General features: G+C 40.7%; 1 protein-coding gene across 1 annotated transcript in view; it reads right to left on the reverse strand.

Moving 5' to 3' along the window:
• The window catches only part of LOC308663893 (myosin-3-like), a gene marked incomplete at its 5' end in the record, with an annotated part of 30,693 nt that overhangs the window by 12,351 nt on the left and 1,345 nt on the right, over window positions 1-16,997 (reverse strand). Inside the window, 19 exons of the mRNA XM_081320688.1 lie at window positions 121-297; window positions 1,326-1,568; window positions 3,567-3,822; window positions 5,240-5,376; window positions 5,468-5,591; window positions 6,454-6,571; window positions 6,667-6,754; window positions 7,113-7,183; window positions 7,330-7,639; window positions 7,747-7,917; window positions 8,175-8,324; window positions 10,031-10,149; window positions 10,703-10,841; window positions 10,925-11,028; window positions 11,201-11,299; window positions 11,381-11,444; window positions 12,761-12,853; window positions 16,719-16,833; window positions 16,946-16,973. Coding sequence (XP_081176814.1) covers window positions 121-297; window positions 1,326-1,568; window positions 3,567-3,822; window positions 5,240-5,376; window positions 5,468-5,591; window positions 6,454-6,571; window positions 6,667-6,754; window positions 7,113-7,183; window positions 7,330-7,639; window positions 7,747-7,917; window positions 8,175-8,324; window positions 10,031-10,149; window positions 10,703-10,841; window positions 10,925-11,028; window positions 11,201-11,299; window positions 11,381-11,444; window positions 12,761-12,853; window positions 16,719-16,833; window positions 16,946-16,973 — 2,606 coding nt within the window. The remainder of the gene's footprint in view (window positions 1-120; window positions 298-1,325; window positions 1,569-3,566; window positions 3,823-5,239; window positions 5,377-5,467; window positions 5,592-6,453; window positions 6,572-6,666; window positions 6,755-7,112; window positions 7,184-7,329; window positions 7,640-7,746; window positions 7,918-8,174; window positions 8,325-10,030; window positions 10,150-10,702; window positions 10,842-10,924; window positions 11,029-11,200; window positions 11,300-11,380; window positions 11,445-12,760; window positions 12,854-16,718; window positions 16,834-16,945; window positions 16,974-16,997) is intronic.

The raw sequence follows: 16,997 nt of genomic DNA on the forward strand, positions 1-16,997 counted from the left end.
AGAAGAAGAAGAAGAATGTGTGACACCACAAGAGGCGTAAGCTTAATGTTTGATTACATTGGCTCAATGTTTAATTATATTGGGATAACCCACAGTGAAAAATAAAGAACAATTTCTCACATCATCAACTTGTTGTTCCAGTTTTGCTTTGGCTTTTGTGAGGGTGTTGACTTTGTCTTCCTCAGCCTGTAGATCATCAAGAGCTTGCTGATGAGCCTCTTGGAGGGCTTTCTTCTCTTTGGTTAGTTTCACAATGGTTTCATCCAAAACTGCCATTTCTTCTGTTAGATTCTTTACCTACAGAAAACAGCAAAACCTAGTTTGTGACTTGAAAACCACATGAAAACCTGATAATGATTGCATATGCAATAAATTAATTAATCTAGAATTGTGGGTTTTCCAATAAATCTAATTCCTTTCATTCATCAACAATATAAAGCCATTAACTACCTTTTCAAGCAATATCTATTCATTTACTGGCATCATATACTGCTTCAATCAGGACCAGCTCTGTTGATTTACATTTTCATAAATAAGGTTAAAATTCAATATTAATAACAACACAATATAATGAAAAATATGGGGGAGCCCAGGAGATAAACAAAATAATTCCATTTCATAAACTCCAACACTACAAGAAGGAACAATTCCCAAAAATTCTAGTCCTAAGTAAAGGTAAGGTAAAGGTTCCCACACACATGCGTGCTAGTCATTTCCAACTCTAGAGGCCGGTGCTCATCTCCGTTTCAAAGCCGAAGAGCCAGCACTTGTCCAAGGACGTCTCCGTGGTCATGTGGCCGGCATGACTAGATGCCAAAGGCGCACGGAATGCTGTTACCTTCCCACCGTAGTGGTCCCTATTTTTCTACTTGCATTTTTACGTGCTTTCGAACTGCTAGGTTGGCAGAAGCTGGGACGAGTAACAGGCGCTCACTCTGTTACGCGGCACTCAGGATTCGACCCACCAAACTGCCAACCTTCTGATCGACAAGCTCAGCGTCCTAACCTACTGAGCCACCGTGTCTCTTCTAGTCCTAAGACTTGCTGAAAAAGCCAGCTTTCAAAAAGATCACATTCTTCCAAATTTCTATGCACTTTCAACCCATCTTTTTTCTCTACAATCTTCCCTCCAAACAAGAGACTGGAGACTGTTGATCATTGCTCAATATTGTTGGGTTGACTGATGTAGGGATCTTATCTTTGTCTCCTTCAAGGAAGACCATACCCTCTCTTCACTGCAGGAAGTATTCACCACTGGACTGACCCAAACACCTGCAGGTTTTCACCAACAACTATGGACAGACATTCAGATTAAATGACATTACCTTGTTTTCGGTGGCATGCTTCTCTTTTTCAACCTTGGCTAACGTCAGCTCAAGGTCATCAATGTCCTTTTTCAATTCAGAGCATTCGTCCTCCAGCTTCCTTTTCTTGGCAGTCAGTTCTGCGTTCAGCTCCTCTTCATCTTCTGCCCTTTCAGTCAGTTCCTTGATTTTAGCCTCCAGCTGGATTTTAGTCTTGATCAATTGGTCACATCTTTCTTCAGCATCTGCCAGACTTTCACTTTCCTTATTAAAGAAAATATATCATTTTTTTTAAAAAATCCATTTATATCCCGCCCTTCTCCGAAGACTCAGGGCGGCTTACAAGCTTAGCAGTAGCCTTCATTCTATGTATATGCCTGCTTATTAGGGCTTTCACACCACCACCCCAAGCGGCATTATTACAAAGTCAGCTTAATTGCCCCCAACAATCTGGGTCCTCATTTTACCTACCTCGGAAGGATGGAAGGCTGAGTCAACCTTGAGCCTGGTGGGATGCGAACCTGCAATAATTGCAGGCAGCTGGTGTTACTTAAGGAGGCATTAGCCCACTGCTCCACCAAGGCTCTATTAACTATTGCTTAGAACAGGGATCTTCAAACTTGGCCCTTTTATGACTTGTGGACTTCAACTCCCAGAATTCCTCAGCCAGTGTGCCTGGCTGAGGAATTCTGGGAGTTGAAGTCCACAAGTCATAAAAGGGCCAAGTTTGAAGATCCCTGGCTTAGAATGTTTCCACTTTCTTAAATAGTCCTTCCTTAAAGCAATAATTATCAACTTTAATTTGCTCAGGTATAATTCATGGCTCTGCTTAAATAATATGAATTAAAGTTATTTTTAGTTTTCAAATAACAAACATATTGTTAAGCTTTTGGATATCATTAGGCAGGATAGAAAGAGAGCTTCGGGGAAAATTTAAGGAAAGAAGCCAAATCTCATCAGCTGCATATACATCCCAGCAGTCCATCATACTTAGCCTTTTGCCATTTCTGAAGTAAATCCCAAAGATTTAATACTGAAACCCAGTTCTCATCTTCACATTACACTGGTCCAGCTGTTCACCACAACTACATATTTTTTCTCCGTGCATTCAAAATTCTACACTTTTTTTTCATTAACAAATGCACAAGAACATTGTTTCAAACTGAATAAACCGTGCTGCAATTAAATAACAAAAATAAATGGAAACTGGAAAATAATGGAGCAGGAAAGCAGGGGGAACCAAATGGAGACACTTGGACAATATAACTATGGCTTCTACAGTGGTATGCTGTTGAACCTTCTTGTTCTTTGATTTACAAAGAAGTATTTGGGATCAGGGGAAATGAAAATATTTCATTTTTATTTATTTATTTATTTTAAATTTGGGTTGCTTTTAGCTAAATCATTGCCCTAGGTGAATACAAGATAAAATTAATTAAATTGTTGTAGAGAGAGATTCTCCCAAGCAGGTGCTGGAATGGTTTTCTCTTTTGCATGTAGCAAGAATGATGTTGCTTCTGGTGCTCACAAGCATCAGCTACAGAGAAAGGAAGGCCATTCAAGAGGAGACATAATACATTTGCTGTAATTGAAATATTAATTTAAGAAGAACTAATTATGAACTGTATCTCAGAATACCCCATCAGAATTAGATTGATGAAGATGCTCAATTTGAGATTATTTTTTTGAAAAAGTTGCAGAAGCTGCAGTTGATTTACATTGCAGTGAAAAACTAGTGGGCACGTGTCCAGTAGTACAATTTTATTACACTTTCCTGCATCCTTTGCTTCTAGAAACTTCTTTTAACTCAAAGAATTAAAGCCCTAAGTGGTGTGGACCCAGAATATAATCAGTAGATAACAAGAGGTGTGTGTGTGTGTGTGTGTGTGTGTGTGTGTGTGTGTGTGTGTGTGTGTGTGTGTTTGTGTGTGTGTAAGAGACGGGGCGGGGGGGAGAGATTCCTCTACCTACAGTTAGAAAGAAAGGCCCAATTTTCTATCTATCCAAGATGGGTAGAGAAGTGTTCGTGATCAGAGATCAGGCTTCCTTAATGTCTTTGTCCATGCTGTGAAATACACTGCTTACAAAAAAATATAGTTGTCAACATTATGGTTGACTTTTGGCCATCTGACAAACACATTTTTTTAAAAAAAAACAACAATTCAAATAGGCCTTTGCCTGTAATTATCTGTAATTTGCCTGTAATTAGGACAATACATTTCCTAAAGCCAATCATGAAAAAAATTAGCGAGCTAATCTTACAGATTGTACTTGAAGCTGCAGATCATTTTTCTCTTGCAACAAAGACACCATTTTTTCTTCCAGTTCTTTCCTTTTGGCTTCTGATTTAGCAAGTTCTTCTTTAGTTTTCTGAAACTCTTCTTTCATGGTGGCCATTTCTTTCTCTGCCTCTGCACTCTTTAACAGTGGCTTAATTTTGAAGAACAGCTTCATCCAAGGCCAATGTTTGACATTCATGAATGAGCGAATGTTGTACTGAATCATGAAAATTGCTTCCCTGTAATGAAACCATTCCAGAAAGTTACTTATTGTAGATTAATAAAAATAGGTTCTACTAAACAAGGCTGTGGAGTTACATTATGACACCAACATTGATTTCCCAATCCCATCTTTAACTATATTGCTAAAATCGATAATATAAATCCTGAAAATGGCAGTTGAGGCAGGAAAGAGATGAAAAATTTTAGTTGAGAATCTTATCTGGGCTACAAAGCTAAAGAAATTTAGCCTGGCTATTACATGATAGAAAACTATCAGGAAAGCCCAAGATTGTAAACTGGATTAAATTTTTTTAAAAAAAAGATAAAATTAAAAGTTAAAAGAAACTAACATTCCAGAACACTCCAGAAAGCTATAAAATCTGTGGTACAAAACTAATATGTAAAACTAATATGTAAATCATTACTTTTTAGGTTGCCTGACTATAAAGTTGTCAAGTTTCAGTCAGACTCCAAGCATCTGATGAAGTGAGTAGCAGCTCAAAAATATGCCTTTTAATAAAATTTACTATTGGAAAAGGTGCCACTAGATACCTTTTGATTTTTGGCATCATAGACTAACACCATAGACTAATATTAACAGATGACTATAGGTGTTATTCATTGAAGCTTTTCCAAGTATATCTCAATTGTTCCAAGAATGTAACAGGTAGATATTATATTATAATATAGTTATTACTGGATAAAATATAACATTAAATAAACAAAAAAATCCTTCTTTTAAGTTGGGGGGCCACCTTCTATAAGAACATAACTTCTGGTGCTATATATTTGATGGTTCCACATCCGCTCCCTCAGATATTGCTCTGTGGTTTACTTGTTAGGTAAACTTGAGACATCATGGCTTATACAGAAACCATAGTTAACAATTATATGATGTGACATGTGGAGTAAACTATGGCCTAGGACGGTTGGAGAAGCTTTTTAGGTCCTTTGGCAAAAATATGGATGAGTATCTAATTACAGGCAGTCCTCTACTTACGACCACAATTGAGCCCAAAATTTCCATTACGAAGTGAGAATATTGTTAAATGAATTTTGCCCCATTTTACAAACCTTTCTTGCCACAGTTATTAAGTGAATCACTGCAGTTGTTAGGTTAGTAACACAATTGTTAAATCAATCTGGATTCTCCATTGCTTTGTTTATCAAAAGATCGCAAAAGGGGGGGGTGTCACCTGACTCCAGGACACTGCCACCATCATAAATATGAACCAGTTGCCAAGCATCTGAATTTTGATCATGTGACCATGGGGATGCTACAATGGTCGTAACTGTGAAAAAAACAGTCACTTTTTTCAGTCCTCTTGTAACTTTGAATGGTCGCCAAACAAATAGTTGTAAGTTGGGGACTGCCTGTATCCTGAAAGCCTCGGCCTACATTAACAAGACCTGTGGAAGAGAAATGTACTCTACCTTCTTGCAACCATTTTTTGGTACTCCACTCTCATGAGATACCCCCTACACACAGCCTGTGTGCGGGTGATGAGCAAAGCGAGGCGGTCATCTCTCATCTCTTCCAGAAGGCCCAGCAAACCAGCCTTGAAAAACACCTGGAAAAAAAATATATATGCAAAAAATAGGTGAGCTGTCTTGTGTATGTAGAGTTTGTCCCCCAAGTCCTCAGCTCAGAAAAGTGCTTACTTTGGTGTGCCCAAATTTGTACTGAGTGTGATCGATATCGATGGAGCCCAGCAGTTTCTCACAGGCTTTCTTACTGTCCATAAACTGGCCCTCTGGGATGGCACTAGCATTCAGGACACGATATCTGCCCGATTAAACATAAAAAGACACGCATCATTTTAAGTGTTGGAATCGGTGGCGAAAGGAAAGCTCTGAATCACTGGCAGTCTTTAAATATCTTCTCATGGTTCAGAAAACTGCTCGTGAAAGTTGGTACAAACATAAAATTGAGCAGTAATAAAGCTGGTTTGTCATGGAGCATGATGTGCAAGCATGAAACTATGATTTACAAACATCCTTGTCCATTGAAAAAAGGAAAAAAAATAATCAAAGCTGATTTTGTCTTAGCACTATAAATGTGGCAGGATATAATTAATTTACTTTACAGAAGTGTGTTTTTGTTGATTTCTGTTTGTGTTTTTTTTTATAGCAAAATTCACCCTAGGAAAATTTCTACAGGCAAAAGTAGCTACGTAATGCAGCACAAAGATGTATATTTTTCTTTGCATACATTTGCATCAAAATTATAATATATAGCAGTAGTGGCGAACCTATGCCACGGGTGCCAGAAGCAGCACTCAGAGCCCTTCCTGTGGGCACCTGCGCCATGCCTCAGAGGTGGCAACTGTCCCTCTTCAACCAGCTGCTCCCCACAGGTGTCCCTCCCCACGAGTGACATTGAGGTGACCACACCCACCTTGGCCACATCTACCCAATCTTCCATGACAACCACAGCCACACCCACCCAGTAGGCCACACCCACCTGGCACCCAGCGATAAATAAGTGGGTTTTGGGTTGCAGTTTGGGCACTCGGGTCTCTAAAAGGTTCGCCATCACTGATATATAGCATGAGGAATAGAGCATCACTACTGCTTTCAGATAATATTCACCTAAGAAGAGTCTAGTATGCAAACAGGCATCTTTACAAGAATTTGATTTGACAGACCTTTGCTTAAAATCTCCATATAAGATTCTGTTTGGAAATCCCTTCCTGCAGATTCGAATTCCTTCAAGCACTCCATTGCATCTCAGTTGATGTAGGACAAGCTTGTGATCCATCGCACCTGTGCAAGACCAAAGCAAAGAAAAATGGCAGCTTTTTTCTCACTTTCTCCTGAAGCTTTTCTGGAAATCCAGACAAGAGATTCCTGTAAGTTACCTGGAGTTTTAGTTTCATTGGGGATAATGCAGCGCACAAAATGTGGATGAGTTGTTCTCAAATTGGACATCAATTTGTTAAGATTTTCCTGTGATTTTGAATAGAACGATTGTAAAATATTATCAGTACTTCTTAAAATAATTTTTAAAAACTTGAGATATTCAAGTATTGTATATTAAAGCTATTAAAGCATAGAACCTTTTAAACTCAGAGCCATTCTATTAATTTTTCAATTTTATTTTAAACATTTTGGAGGAAGAAGAAAAATAGGAAGTGTGAGTTAACATGATCTGCAGCCTCTTAAGATTTCTTGTCAATTGAACCAACACTCATTAGTTCCAAACTATCATTATAAAAAGATACAAATAGAGTTGTGCATTTTTTGTATACAACTGTATAAAAAAGCACGATATTTCTTACAACCCAGTCAAATCAAAGTTACATACCCTGAAAAGTGCAGAAACAGTTTGGAAAGATGACCCCTTCTTCTTGGCACCTTTCTTTTTAGTAGTACCTTCTGTTAGAAAGCAGGATATAAATGTAATTAGTTCTCTTGTTAACATCATTTCTACCCAACCTTTTTGTGATACAACATAGGACAAAGTTTCAAGACAGTTTTGATTATCGAATCAAGAGAGAAAGGAAAAGGCTCTTGAAACTTACCCTCATCTAGGGCAGCAAAGGTTGCATACAGATTTACTAAAATCTTAATGGATGATTTCTGATACAATGCCACAACAGTTTCATTTAAGGGATCTTTGTTCTTCTCTAACCAGCCACCAATATTGTAGTCCACAATCCCAGCATAGTGCACAAGAGAGAAATGGGCCTCAGGCTTGCCTTTGACAGGCTTCGGCTTTTGGAAGTTGGCTGATTTGCCAAGATGCTGGTCATAAAGTTTGTTCTTGAAAGACTGATCAGTTGCCTTGGGGAACATACATTCTTCTTCCAAGATGGAAAATATGCCCATTGGCTATGTTAAAAAAAACACACCATAGTTTTATTTCAGTTGTGTCTTTTTACCAACTGGTGTGGAAAGCCATAGAGAATGGTTACTTAGAAGATAATATTCCAATTTACCTTCTCAATAAGCTCAATGCAAGCAGCCAAATCCATTCCAAAATCTATGAAAGTCCACTCAATTCCCTCTTTCTTGTATTCTTCTTGTTCTAGTACAAACATGTGGTGGTTGAAAAATTGTTGCAGTTTCTCATTGGTGAAGTTGATGCACAACTGTTCCAAGCTGTTAAACTAACAACAAAATATATTCAATGAATGATATTCCTTAGACCTCATAGATTCTCTGCTAAATGAAAATTTAGTTCATCAGGGATTTTGGGCAAAAGATACTAATAATGAAAAGATAATTTCAAACTTTCTGCTTTTCTGCTATAGACAACATTAGGTTGTTATTCTTATCCTCAACACTAGATGGCACTTGTTCCAACCATGGGTTGGTATGAAGCTTAGGAGGCAGAGAAACAAGAGTTTGTAATAGATCTGCATACCTCAAAGATTTCAAAACCTGCAATATCCAAGACTCCAATGAAATGTTGTCTGGGCAACCTGGTGTCCAGCTGTTGATTAATACGAGCTACCATCCAGAAGAAGAGTTTTTCATAGACAGACTTACAAAGTGCATTGACAGCATGATGCACCTATAATCATAATCAATTAGGGACAAATGAAGAGTTAACATTAATGATAGGAAAACAGACCACTACCACTGTTTATTCATTTATTTATTTATATCCCAGCTTTATTACTTTTACAAATAAAACTCAAGGCGGTGAATATATCTAATGTTCCTTTTTCATCCTATTTTCCCCATTACAAGAACCCTGTGAGGTGAGAACTGGGCTGGGAGAGAGTGATTGGCCCAGCATCACCCAGCATCACCCAGCTTACTTTTATGACTAAGGCAGGACCTGAACTCATGATCTCTTGATTTCTAGGCTGATGCCTTCACCACTAGAACATACTGCCTCTCTATGCACATATTAGTGCCAGGCCAATTATATTTCCCTGCATTTCTTTCTACCTGATCTCATTCAATTCAATTAGCCAGCAATTACTCTATATTTCAAAAGGGAAGAGGATTTCTCCTGGATGAAGTTTGGCATTGCTGCATTTATTTGGCTATGAAATAATGAAGGGGTAAGCTTGAATGTCCTCTCTTAGAACTGTCCAGCAGTCTGCAGCCTTCTGGTTTCCCAGGCTTCAGTTAAAATATACTGCTAAGCTTGTAAGCCGCCCTGAGTCTTCGGAGAAGGGCGGGATATAAATGAGATTAAAAAAAAAAACAACCAAGAGAAATCATCCCTCCTATCATCTGTGTTATTCTGTCAGCTAAGGGATATTTCTGTCTTTGAGCAGTTGTTTCTTAAAGGAGGGAATTGGAAAAATCAGTGGTAGAGAATTTTAGAAAGCATTTGTATGGATCTCTAAAATGTACTTAAGTTAGACTGTAATCTATTTTAGAGATCTTCATATCTCTCCCTGAGAAATATGAATGGTAATTGGCATTATATGTTTGTTATTATCTCTCCAAGCAGATCCTCATGTTCTGTTTGCCCAATTGCCAATACGGGACATCTGCCACTTCTTGAGTACAGGAATAGATAAAGTTGCCATCCACCAACTTCCAGCCCGTTGCAAACATACCCATGCCTCTTTTTCAAAACTGAACTTTTCCAGCCTAAACCCTACAGTGAAATGTGGGAATTTTTTTTTAAAAAAAACCCAACTTGTTCCCTTTGTAGCAACAGAGAAATAAAGGTAAAATAACAGGCTGGGGAGAAAATCTGTTTAGCATCAAAGGACAAGAATGTGGGAAGTGGATATAAAAGCATCTTTTTCAACAGTGAAAAAAGAGAGGAGCTAATGGGGACAGTACCATCTTCAAAGGGAAAGCAGGTATTGATAGGTTGGCCCCTCAGAAGGGCCAGCCAGCCAGCCAGCATGGTCTATGTGGATGGGAAATGCAAGCAGAACAGTGACCAATCAGAGCCTGCAAATGCTGTTGGTTCCCTGCTAGACCATTGCAATCTTGAATTGAATTTTTTAAAGTTGGCAGCAGGAAAAATCAACTTCAGTGCTGCAGACAAGCAGATTCCATATTTGCTTCCATTTGGAATTATTCCTAGCCGAAATGTCTTCCGGTTGAAATTCACTACATATTCCTTACAGTTCCTGTTAGTGGAACTCCCCCCCCCCCCACTAAATGGTATTCCAGGGATGCAATCTAAATAGGATGAATGGCACAAAATTTCCTTCGAAGGAAATTAATGAACACCCTGAAAGGAAGAAGTATATATTTGACATATAGACTACTAGATGGTTTTGATTTGTCACCTGTACTTACCTGATCTACAGTTTGACCTTTGGTCACATACTCATTTCCCACTTTCACCCGAGGAAAGCACAGAGCTTTCAGCAAATCGGAAGAATTTAGGCCCATCAGATAAGCTGTCTTGTCAGCCTCTGTAAAGAACCCACAAGAAACAAGTCTTTGTGAAACTTTAGTAGAATAATCGGGGTTGTGCAAAATACAACCAGTGAATTGGCAGCATGACTTGGAAGCAGGAAAGCAATACTGGCATTTCTGGACAGAGCACAGTTGTGAAAATCAGCCTTTGTCAAGAATCAATCCTTACTCTCATTTAATCTTTATTGCTCAAAAACCAGAACACATTTAAAAAGTTAGTTGTGTTCCATTTGAAATCTTCCATAGAAGGAGTATCTCAGCTTCAAACGCTCTCTCTTTCAAAACTCTTTCTTTTTTCACTCATATTCCTACCTCTCAGTCAATAAGGCACTCAAAGCAAAAGTAATCAGTTTAATGCTGCTACGTATGATAAAAAAATCTCAAAGAATGTGAGAGAAAACTCATGTTTCATTGCTGAAAGCTGAGAAGATGCCCTTTATCATTCTTCTTCCTAATGTTAATATGCTTTTTTCCAGAGGATTTTTGTAAATCATGCAGTTGAATCATTTGATCTGTAAGGTTTGAAGGCTAACTTATGGAGTTTGTTACCTTCTGTGCCATCTGGTTCTGCCTGCTCTTCTCGGGGTTTCTGTTTAAATTTCATGTTGCCATAATGCATCACTGCTCCTGTCAATTTATAAATGCCAACTTTCTCCTCAGAGGTAAAGCCCAGGATGTCTATGGCTGTCTAATGGGGGGAAAGTGCCATAGTTATGTTTTCAGACAGGAATGACATTCTTTGTTCTACAGCATAATCATATTTTCACTCACATCTGTAGCTATAAGCTCCTCTTGGTCATCAATGCTCTGGACCGCAATTTCGCCTTGGCTTATGAACGGATAGTCATAAGGATTTGTTGTAATGAGAAGCATTTCTGAAAGACACAGGGGATGCCTTTCTGAAATTCTAGGGCTTAATATATATGAGCTTTCCGATGCAGGAAAGAGTCATCAGAGCGGAGGGGAAAAAACAACTCACACCATATTTACCACATGCATTATCAATAAGATGAAAGGTTCAGAAAGGTAAAATGGAATCCTATTTACCAATTAGTTCTGGCTTCTTATTGGAGAGAATCTGGTAGAAGATGTGGTAACTCCTCTCAGCCTTTAGCTGAAAGGTCACTCTTGACTTTTCCAGAAGATCTACAACAGAAGGTCCAATTAATGTTCTTGAGTCCAATTTTGTAGACATTATGTAGACTATTCTCCAATTCAGCTACTTACACGTCTCAATATCTGCCGAAGCCAGCTTTCCGGTGGCACCAAAATGAATCCTAATGAATTTTCCCTACAGGGTAGAAAGATAGGACAGTTATTTCAAAAATCTAGAAATCTAGAGATGTTTAATATATGGATTAGAGCTATTTTTGCAACTGAATATTTTGTTATGGTTTTTGTTTCATTTTATCTCTGGAAGGTGGTAATGTTTTTTAAAAAACTGTTTGTTGCTGAAGAGTAAATAGGTAAGTCAGCATGTTTTAACAAATGTTCTTGTGTTGTGTGTGTTTTAAACCTTATTTCAGCTGAAACCTTTTTCTTTCAAGGATTTCTTAATAAGTATAGAATGTTTTACCACATAGGCAGGATTAACACAAATACTCCAGTTTGGGGTATTTTCTTTCACATCCCTTCCTCTCCTTCCTACAAGTGATTTTAAAAGGAAGAAGATGGCTACTGAAGCCAAGATTAAGCTAATGTTCCAAAACATTCCAGAAACCTTAAAATATGCAATATAAAACTAACATGTAAATCATCCATTCTCTGTTGAACTGCCCAACTCCACTCATAAAATGAAGTGAGTGGCAGCTCAAATAAATATACCTTTCAATAAATTTATTATTGGAAAAGGTGCCACCAGATTCCTTTTGATTTTTGGCCAACATTGACTAACATGGCTCTCCTGTACCAGTTCAGTGAGGATTTTCTCAATATATCAGAATTGTTCCAAGAATGGAAGCTGTTATATTATGAATAGTGATTATTGGGTAAAAAAATAAAAAGCTTTGGGAAGATGGAAAGTGAATAAGCAAACAATCCTTCTCTTTAGTTGGAGGACCACTTCCTGTAAGGACATATTTTTTGGTATTATATATCTGAAGGGCCCATAACCCCTGATTCACATATAACAGGCACCCACAATAACTTACAGTCATGTCCAGGGTCTAATGATGTATTACCATACCATATATAAGAACATGCAACTAACCCATTTTGTTACCACTGGATATGGCATGTGAGAGTAGGAGGATTAAAGCTTCTTTCTCATTACTTTATTTTTGAATATACTCCCCCGTATAAGAATGGGCAGTACCTGTGAAAATATCACAGCATGAAGTTTGAGCCAAATAAACCTACTAGCCCAGTTGGAGATAATCATTTTGGGCAGGGAGGGAAGTTATACATTTATACCCAAGCTGAAATACCGACATACCAATTACCTCTTTGTATTAGGTTTTGAATTATGTTTTTAAAAAGCCTTCCATTGAAGATGGAACTTTTTTATGCCAGCTTGAATTGCTCTATGGGGAATAAGAGAAGAAGCAGGACAGGTTGTCTGGAGAGGCTGCAAGTAAATGTATCTCCTGCCAAGGATTCATCACTTACAAAACGGGAGGAGTTGTCATTCCTCACAGTCTTGGCATTCCCAAAGGCCTCCAATAAAGGGTTGGCACTGATGATTTGATCTTCAAGTGTCCCCTGCAGAAGTATTGGAATATATATGATGAAAAGCAAGCAAGGGAAAAAAAGCACTGCAGAATCTTGAACAGAAGTGAGCTTAATTAAAGTAAATGTGACTGATTTTCCAATGAATGGATTTAGAATGGATTTAAATGTTTTTTCCAAAGGCCTAAGGAATGAAAAACGTGGAATTAAATTACCAGAGTACTTTCACTGAATTTCAATTAGTTCTGACAGGTCCTTGCTTTCCATACACTAGGGTTTTGGGTTGTTGGTTTTTTTTTGCACCAAACACACATCAATCTTTCCTCTTAAGATCTAAGTCATTTTTTATTCGTACTCAGATTCAGAAATATGCAAAATGTTTTCAGTTTTAACTTTACCAATAGCACAGAAAGCTCAGAACATTTTCACCCAAATCAAAATGGTTCTTTCAGACTTGAAATGCTTAGAATTCAAGACATTTTGCACTCCATTACTAGAAATTAGTTATTTTCCTCAAGAAAAAAATCAGAAACTGATTCTAAAAGCAGGAAATGCATTTTGCTCCTTTCACACTCCCCCCCCAGAAATGGTTCCTAAAAGGACCTGTTAGAATGGAGGGAAAGACTAGAAGAAGTGAATTAAAAGGATAAAGGGTGTGGGGGCGGGGGCGGGGGCGGGGAGAAGACAATACATTTTCCACAAGTCTTACCTAGAATGTTATGATAAAATCTGCTTCTGCAAACTAGAATTGCTACTGGCAATGGAAAGAAAGCTTCATTTCCTGGAGAACTTATAAAGCACTTTCTTTCGTATATAGATTTCATTTATTTTTATTTTATTTTATCACATTTGTATACCGCCCTTTCCCTGAGGACTCAGGGCGGTTTACAGGGAATTAAAAATCAAAACATACAAAAGTTAAAAACCAGTTAAAAATATTAAATTCACCCTGTACACTTAAAAACCCCAGTTAAAATTTTCTCCTCAGCCTGGGCCCGGGAGCTCAAAGAGCCAGGTCTTCAGGCCCCGGCGGAATGACCGGAGGTCGGGGGCAGTCCTCAGCTCCACCGGCAGCTGGTTCCAGAGGGCAGGCGCTCCCACTGAGAAGGCCCTATCCCTGGGTGTCACCCGCCGGCAATCTCTCACCGGTGGAACCCTGAGCAGACCCTCCCTGTGGGAGCGCACTGGGCGAAGGGCGTTTGATGCCGGCAGCAGGTGTTCCCTCAAATAACCCGGACCCAGGCCATGTAGGGCTTTATAGGTAATAACCAGCACCTTGAATTTCACCCGGAGGGCAACCGGAAGCCAATGCAGCTCGCGGAGTAGAGGTGTTACATGGGAGTATCGGGAAACCCCCATTACAACTCGCGCGGCCGCATTCTGCACCAGTTGAAGCCTCCGAGTGGTCTTCAAGGGCAGCCCCATGTAGAGAGCGTTACAGTAGTCCAAACGGGAGGTCACAAGCGCATGAGTGACTGTGCGTAGGGCGTCTCGGTCCAGATAGGGACGCAACTGGCGCACCAGGCGAACCTGTGCAAAAGCCCCCCTGGTCACGGCTCCTATGTGATCTTCAAAATTGAGCCGTGAATCCAGGAGGACGCCCAAGTTGCGAGCCCTATCAACGGGGGGTAACACCTCACCCCCCATCGTTAGAGGTGGAATAACTTGGTTAACCCGAGACGCCGATATGCACAGCCACTCAGTCTTGGCGGGATTGAGACGAAGCCTGTTTCTCCCCATCCAGACCTGAACCGCCTCCAGGCACCGGGACATCACGGAGAGGGCATCACTGGGTTGGTTCGGGGTGGAAAGAAAAAGTTGGGTATCATCAGCGTACTGGTGATACCCCACCCCAAAACCACGAATGATCTCGCCCAGCGGCTTCATGTAGATGTTGAACAGGAGAGGCGAGAGAACTGACCCCTGAGGAACTCCACAAATGAGAGACCTCGGGGCGGATCTCTGCCCTCCTGTCAACACCGACTGCGAGCGGCCCTGGAGGTAGGAGGAGAACCACCGTAGAACGGTGCCTCCCACTCCCAACCCCCTGAGACGCCGCAGCAGGATACCATGGTCGATGGTATCGAAAGCCGCTGAGAGATCTAATAGGACCAGGACAGAGGAGCAACCCCTGTCCCTAGCCCTCCAGAGATCATTCACCAGCGCGACCAATGCCGTCTCCGTGCTGTGTCCGGGCCTGAAGCCCGATTGGTACGGGTCCAGATAATCAGTTTCCTCCAGGAACAGAGGGAGCTGATGCGCCACCACACTCTCAACAACCTTCGCCAGAAAGCGAAGGTTGGAGACTGGACGATAGTTGTTTAAAACAGCCGGGTCCAAAGCAGGCTTCTTGAGGAGGGGTCTCACCACCGCCTCCTTCAAGGCGGCAGGGAAGACACCCTCCTTCAAAGAAGCAGTTATTACTGTATGGAACCAGCCTCGTGTTCCCTCCCGAGCCGCATAAGCTAGCCAGGAGTGGCACGGATCCAACAAACAGGTGGTGGAGCTCAGTCTCCCCATGATCCTGTCCACATCATCAGGGGAAACAGGGTCGAACTCAGTCCAGATAACATGCTCAAGACCGCCTGATTCCTCCACATCAGACTCTGCCCAGTCAGAGTCCAGGCCGGTCCGGATCCGAGCGATTTTGTCCGCCAGATGATGACTAAACTCCTCAGCTCGTCCCTGCAAGGGATCCTCTCTCACCTCCTGGTTAAGGAGGGAGCGAGTCACCCTAAACAGGGCGGCCGGGCGATTATCTGCGGACGCGATAAGGGCGGCAAAGTAGTTAGACTTCGCCGTCCTTATCGCCGCAAGATAAGACCTTATAAAGGTTCTTAACTGCAATCGGTCGGATTCGGATCGGCTGGACCTCCAACCGCTCTCTAGACCTCGTCTCCGACGCTTCATCTCCCGGAGCTCCACAGAGAACCATGGGGCCCAGCGGGATCTGCGCCGAGTCAGAGGTCGCATGGGTACAACGCAGTCGAGTGCCCTGGTGGCAGCCGTTTCCCAGGCCTCCACCAGAGCATCGACTGGGCTGTGGGTAAGGGTGATAGGTATCGGCCCAAGCGCCCTCTGGAACCGGTCCGGGTCCATTAGGCGCCTGGGGCGGAACCACCTGGTCGGTTCTGCCGCCCAGCGGCGGGGGATGGCATGACGGAAAACCAGCCTCAGGAGATGATGATCTGACCATGACAGAGGGGTAATGGACGGAGAACCCCCTCCCAGATCATCCAACCACTGTCCAGACAGGAACACCAGGTCGAGAGTATGATCCCCCTCGTGAGTAGGGCCCTCAATAACCTGGGTCAGGCCCATGGCTGTCATGGAAGCCATGAACTCCCGAGCTAACTCCGACGACCCCCCCAGTGATGGCAGGTTGAAGTCACCCATGATTCAGTCACCTATTTTTTTTAAGGTTTAATATAATCTACCCTTCAACCATTTCTACACTGTCAGCATTTGGGATGAAATAACTGAAATCATAACTCCAAATCATTGTAGTTTATGTCCTAGAACCTAGGTCAAAGGTTTTTGCTTTTGAAAGTAAGTATTATGAAGGTATGAAAAAATCATTCAGGACTGTTAAGTATAATGATTATTTGTTACAATTCAATTTTCTTTCATTTAAAATAAAATAGATTAAAACTGTTTACAGAGCCAGGCAGTATAGACCTTTCTGAAGAAATCTTAATACGTAGTCACTTTGTTACAGTGTTATTTTGGTTTTAACTGTTATTGATGAAAAGAATTCCACCTAAGCAACCTCTGTGGAATTTCAGACAGAAAGAATATAAATAGTCAGACTCCCTTTGCTTAAAGTTTGGGGGGGTTTCATTTTCAGGCATCAGCCAACCATCATTTGCACATCTAGAATGAGATGTATTTTTCATACCTTCATGCTTGATTTTGGCTCTTCTTTCTTCTTGGAGCCTTCTCCAGCTGCAATTGTTGCAAAATACTGAATGACCCGCTTGGTGTTGACAGTCTTTCCAGCACCAGATTCTCCGCTAGCAAAAAATAAAAATAAAAATCAATTATCAGGTAAAGAAAGATTATCTGTATCAGAACTATGTTACTAAAGTAATCAAGAAGCAGGACAAATCTGAAATGTCTACTTACGTGATCAAAATAGACTGGTTTTCACGATCTGCCAAAGAAAGAAGCAAAAAAT

This window comes from Vipera berus (assembly GCF_964194415.1).
Source record: "Vipera berus genome assembly, chromosome: 2".
Lineage (NCBI taxonomy): Eukaryota > Metazoa > Chordata > Lepidosauria > Squamata > Viperidae > Vipera > Vipera berus.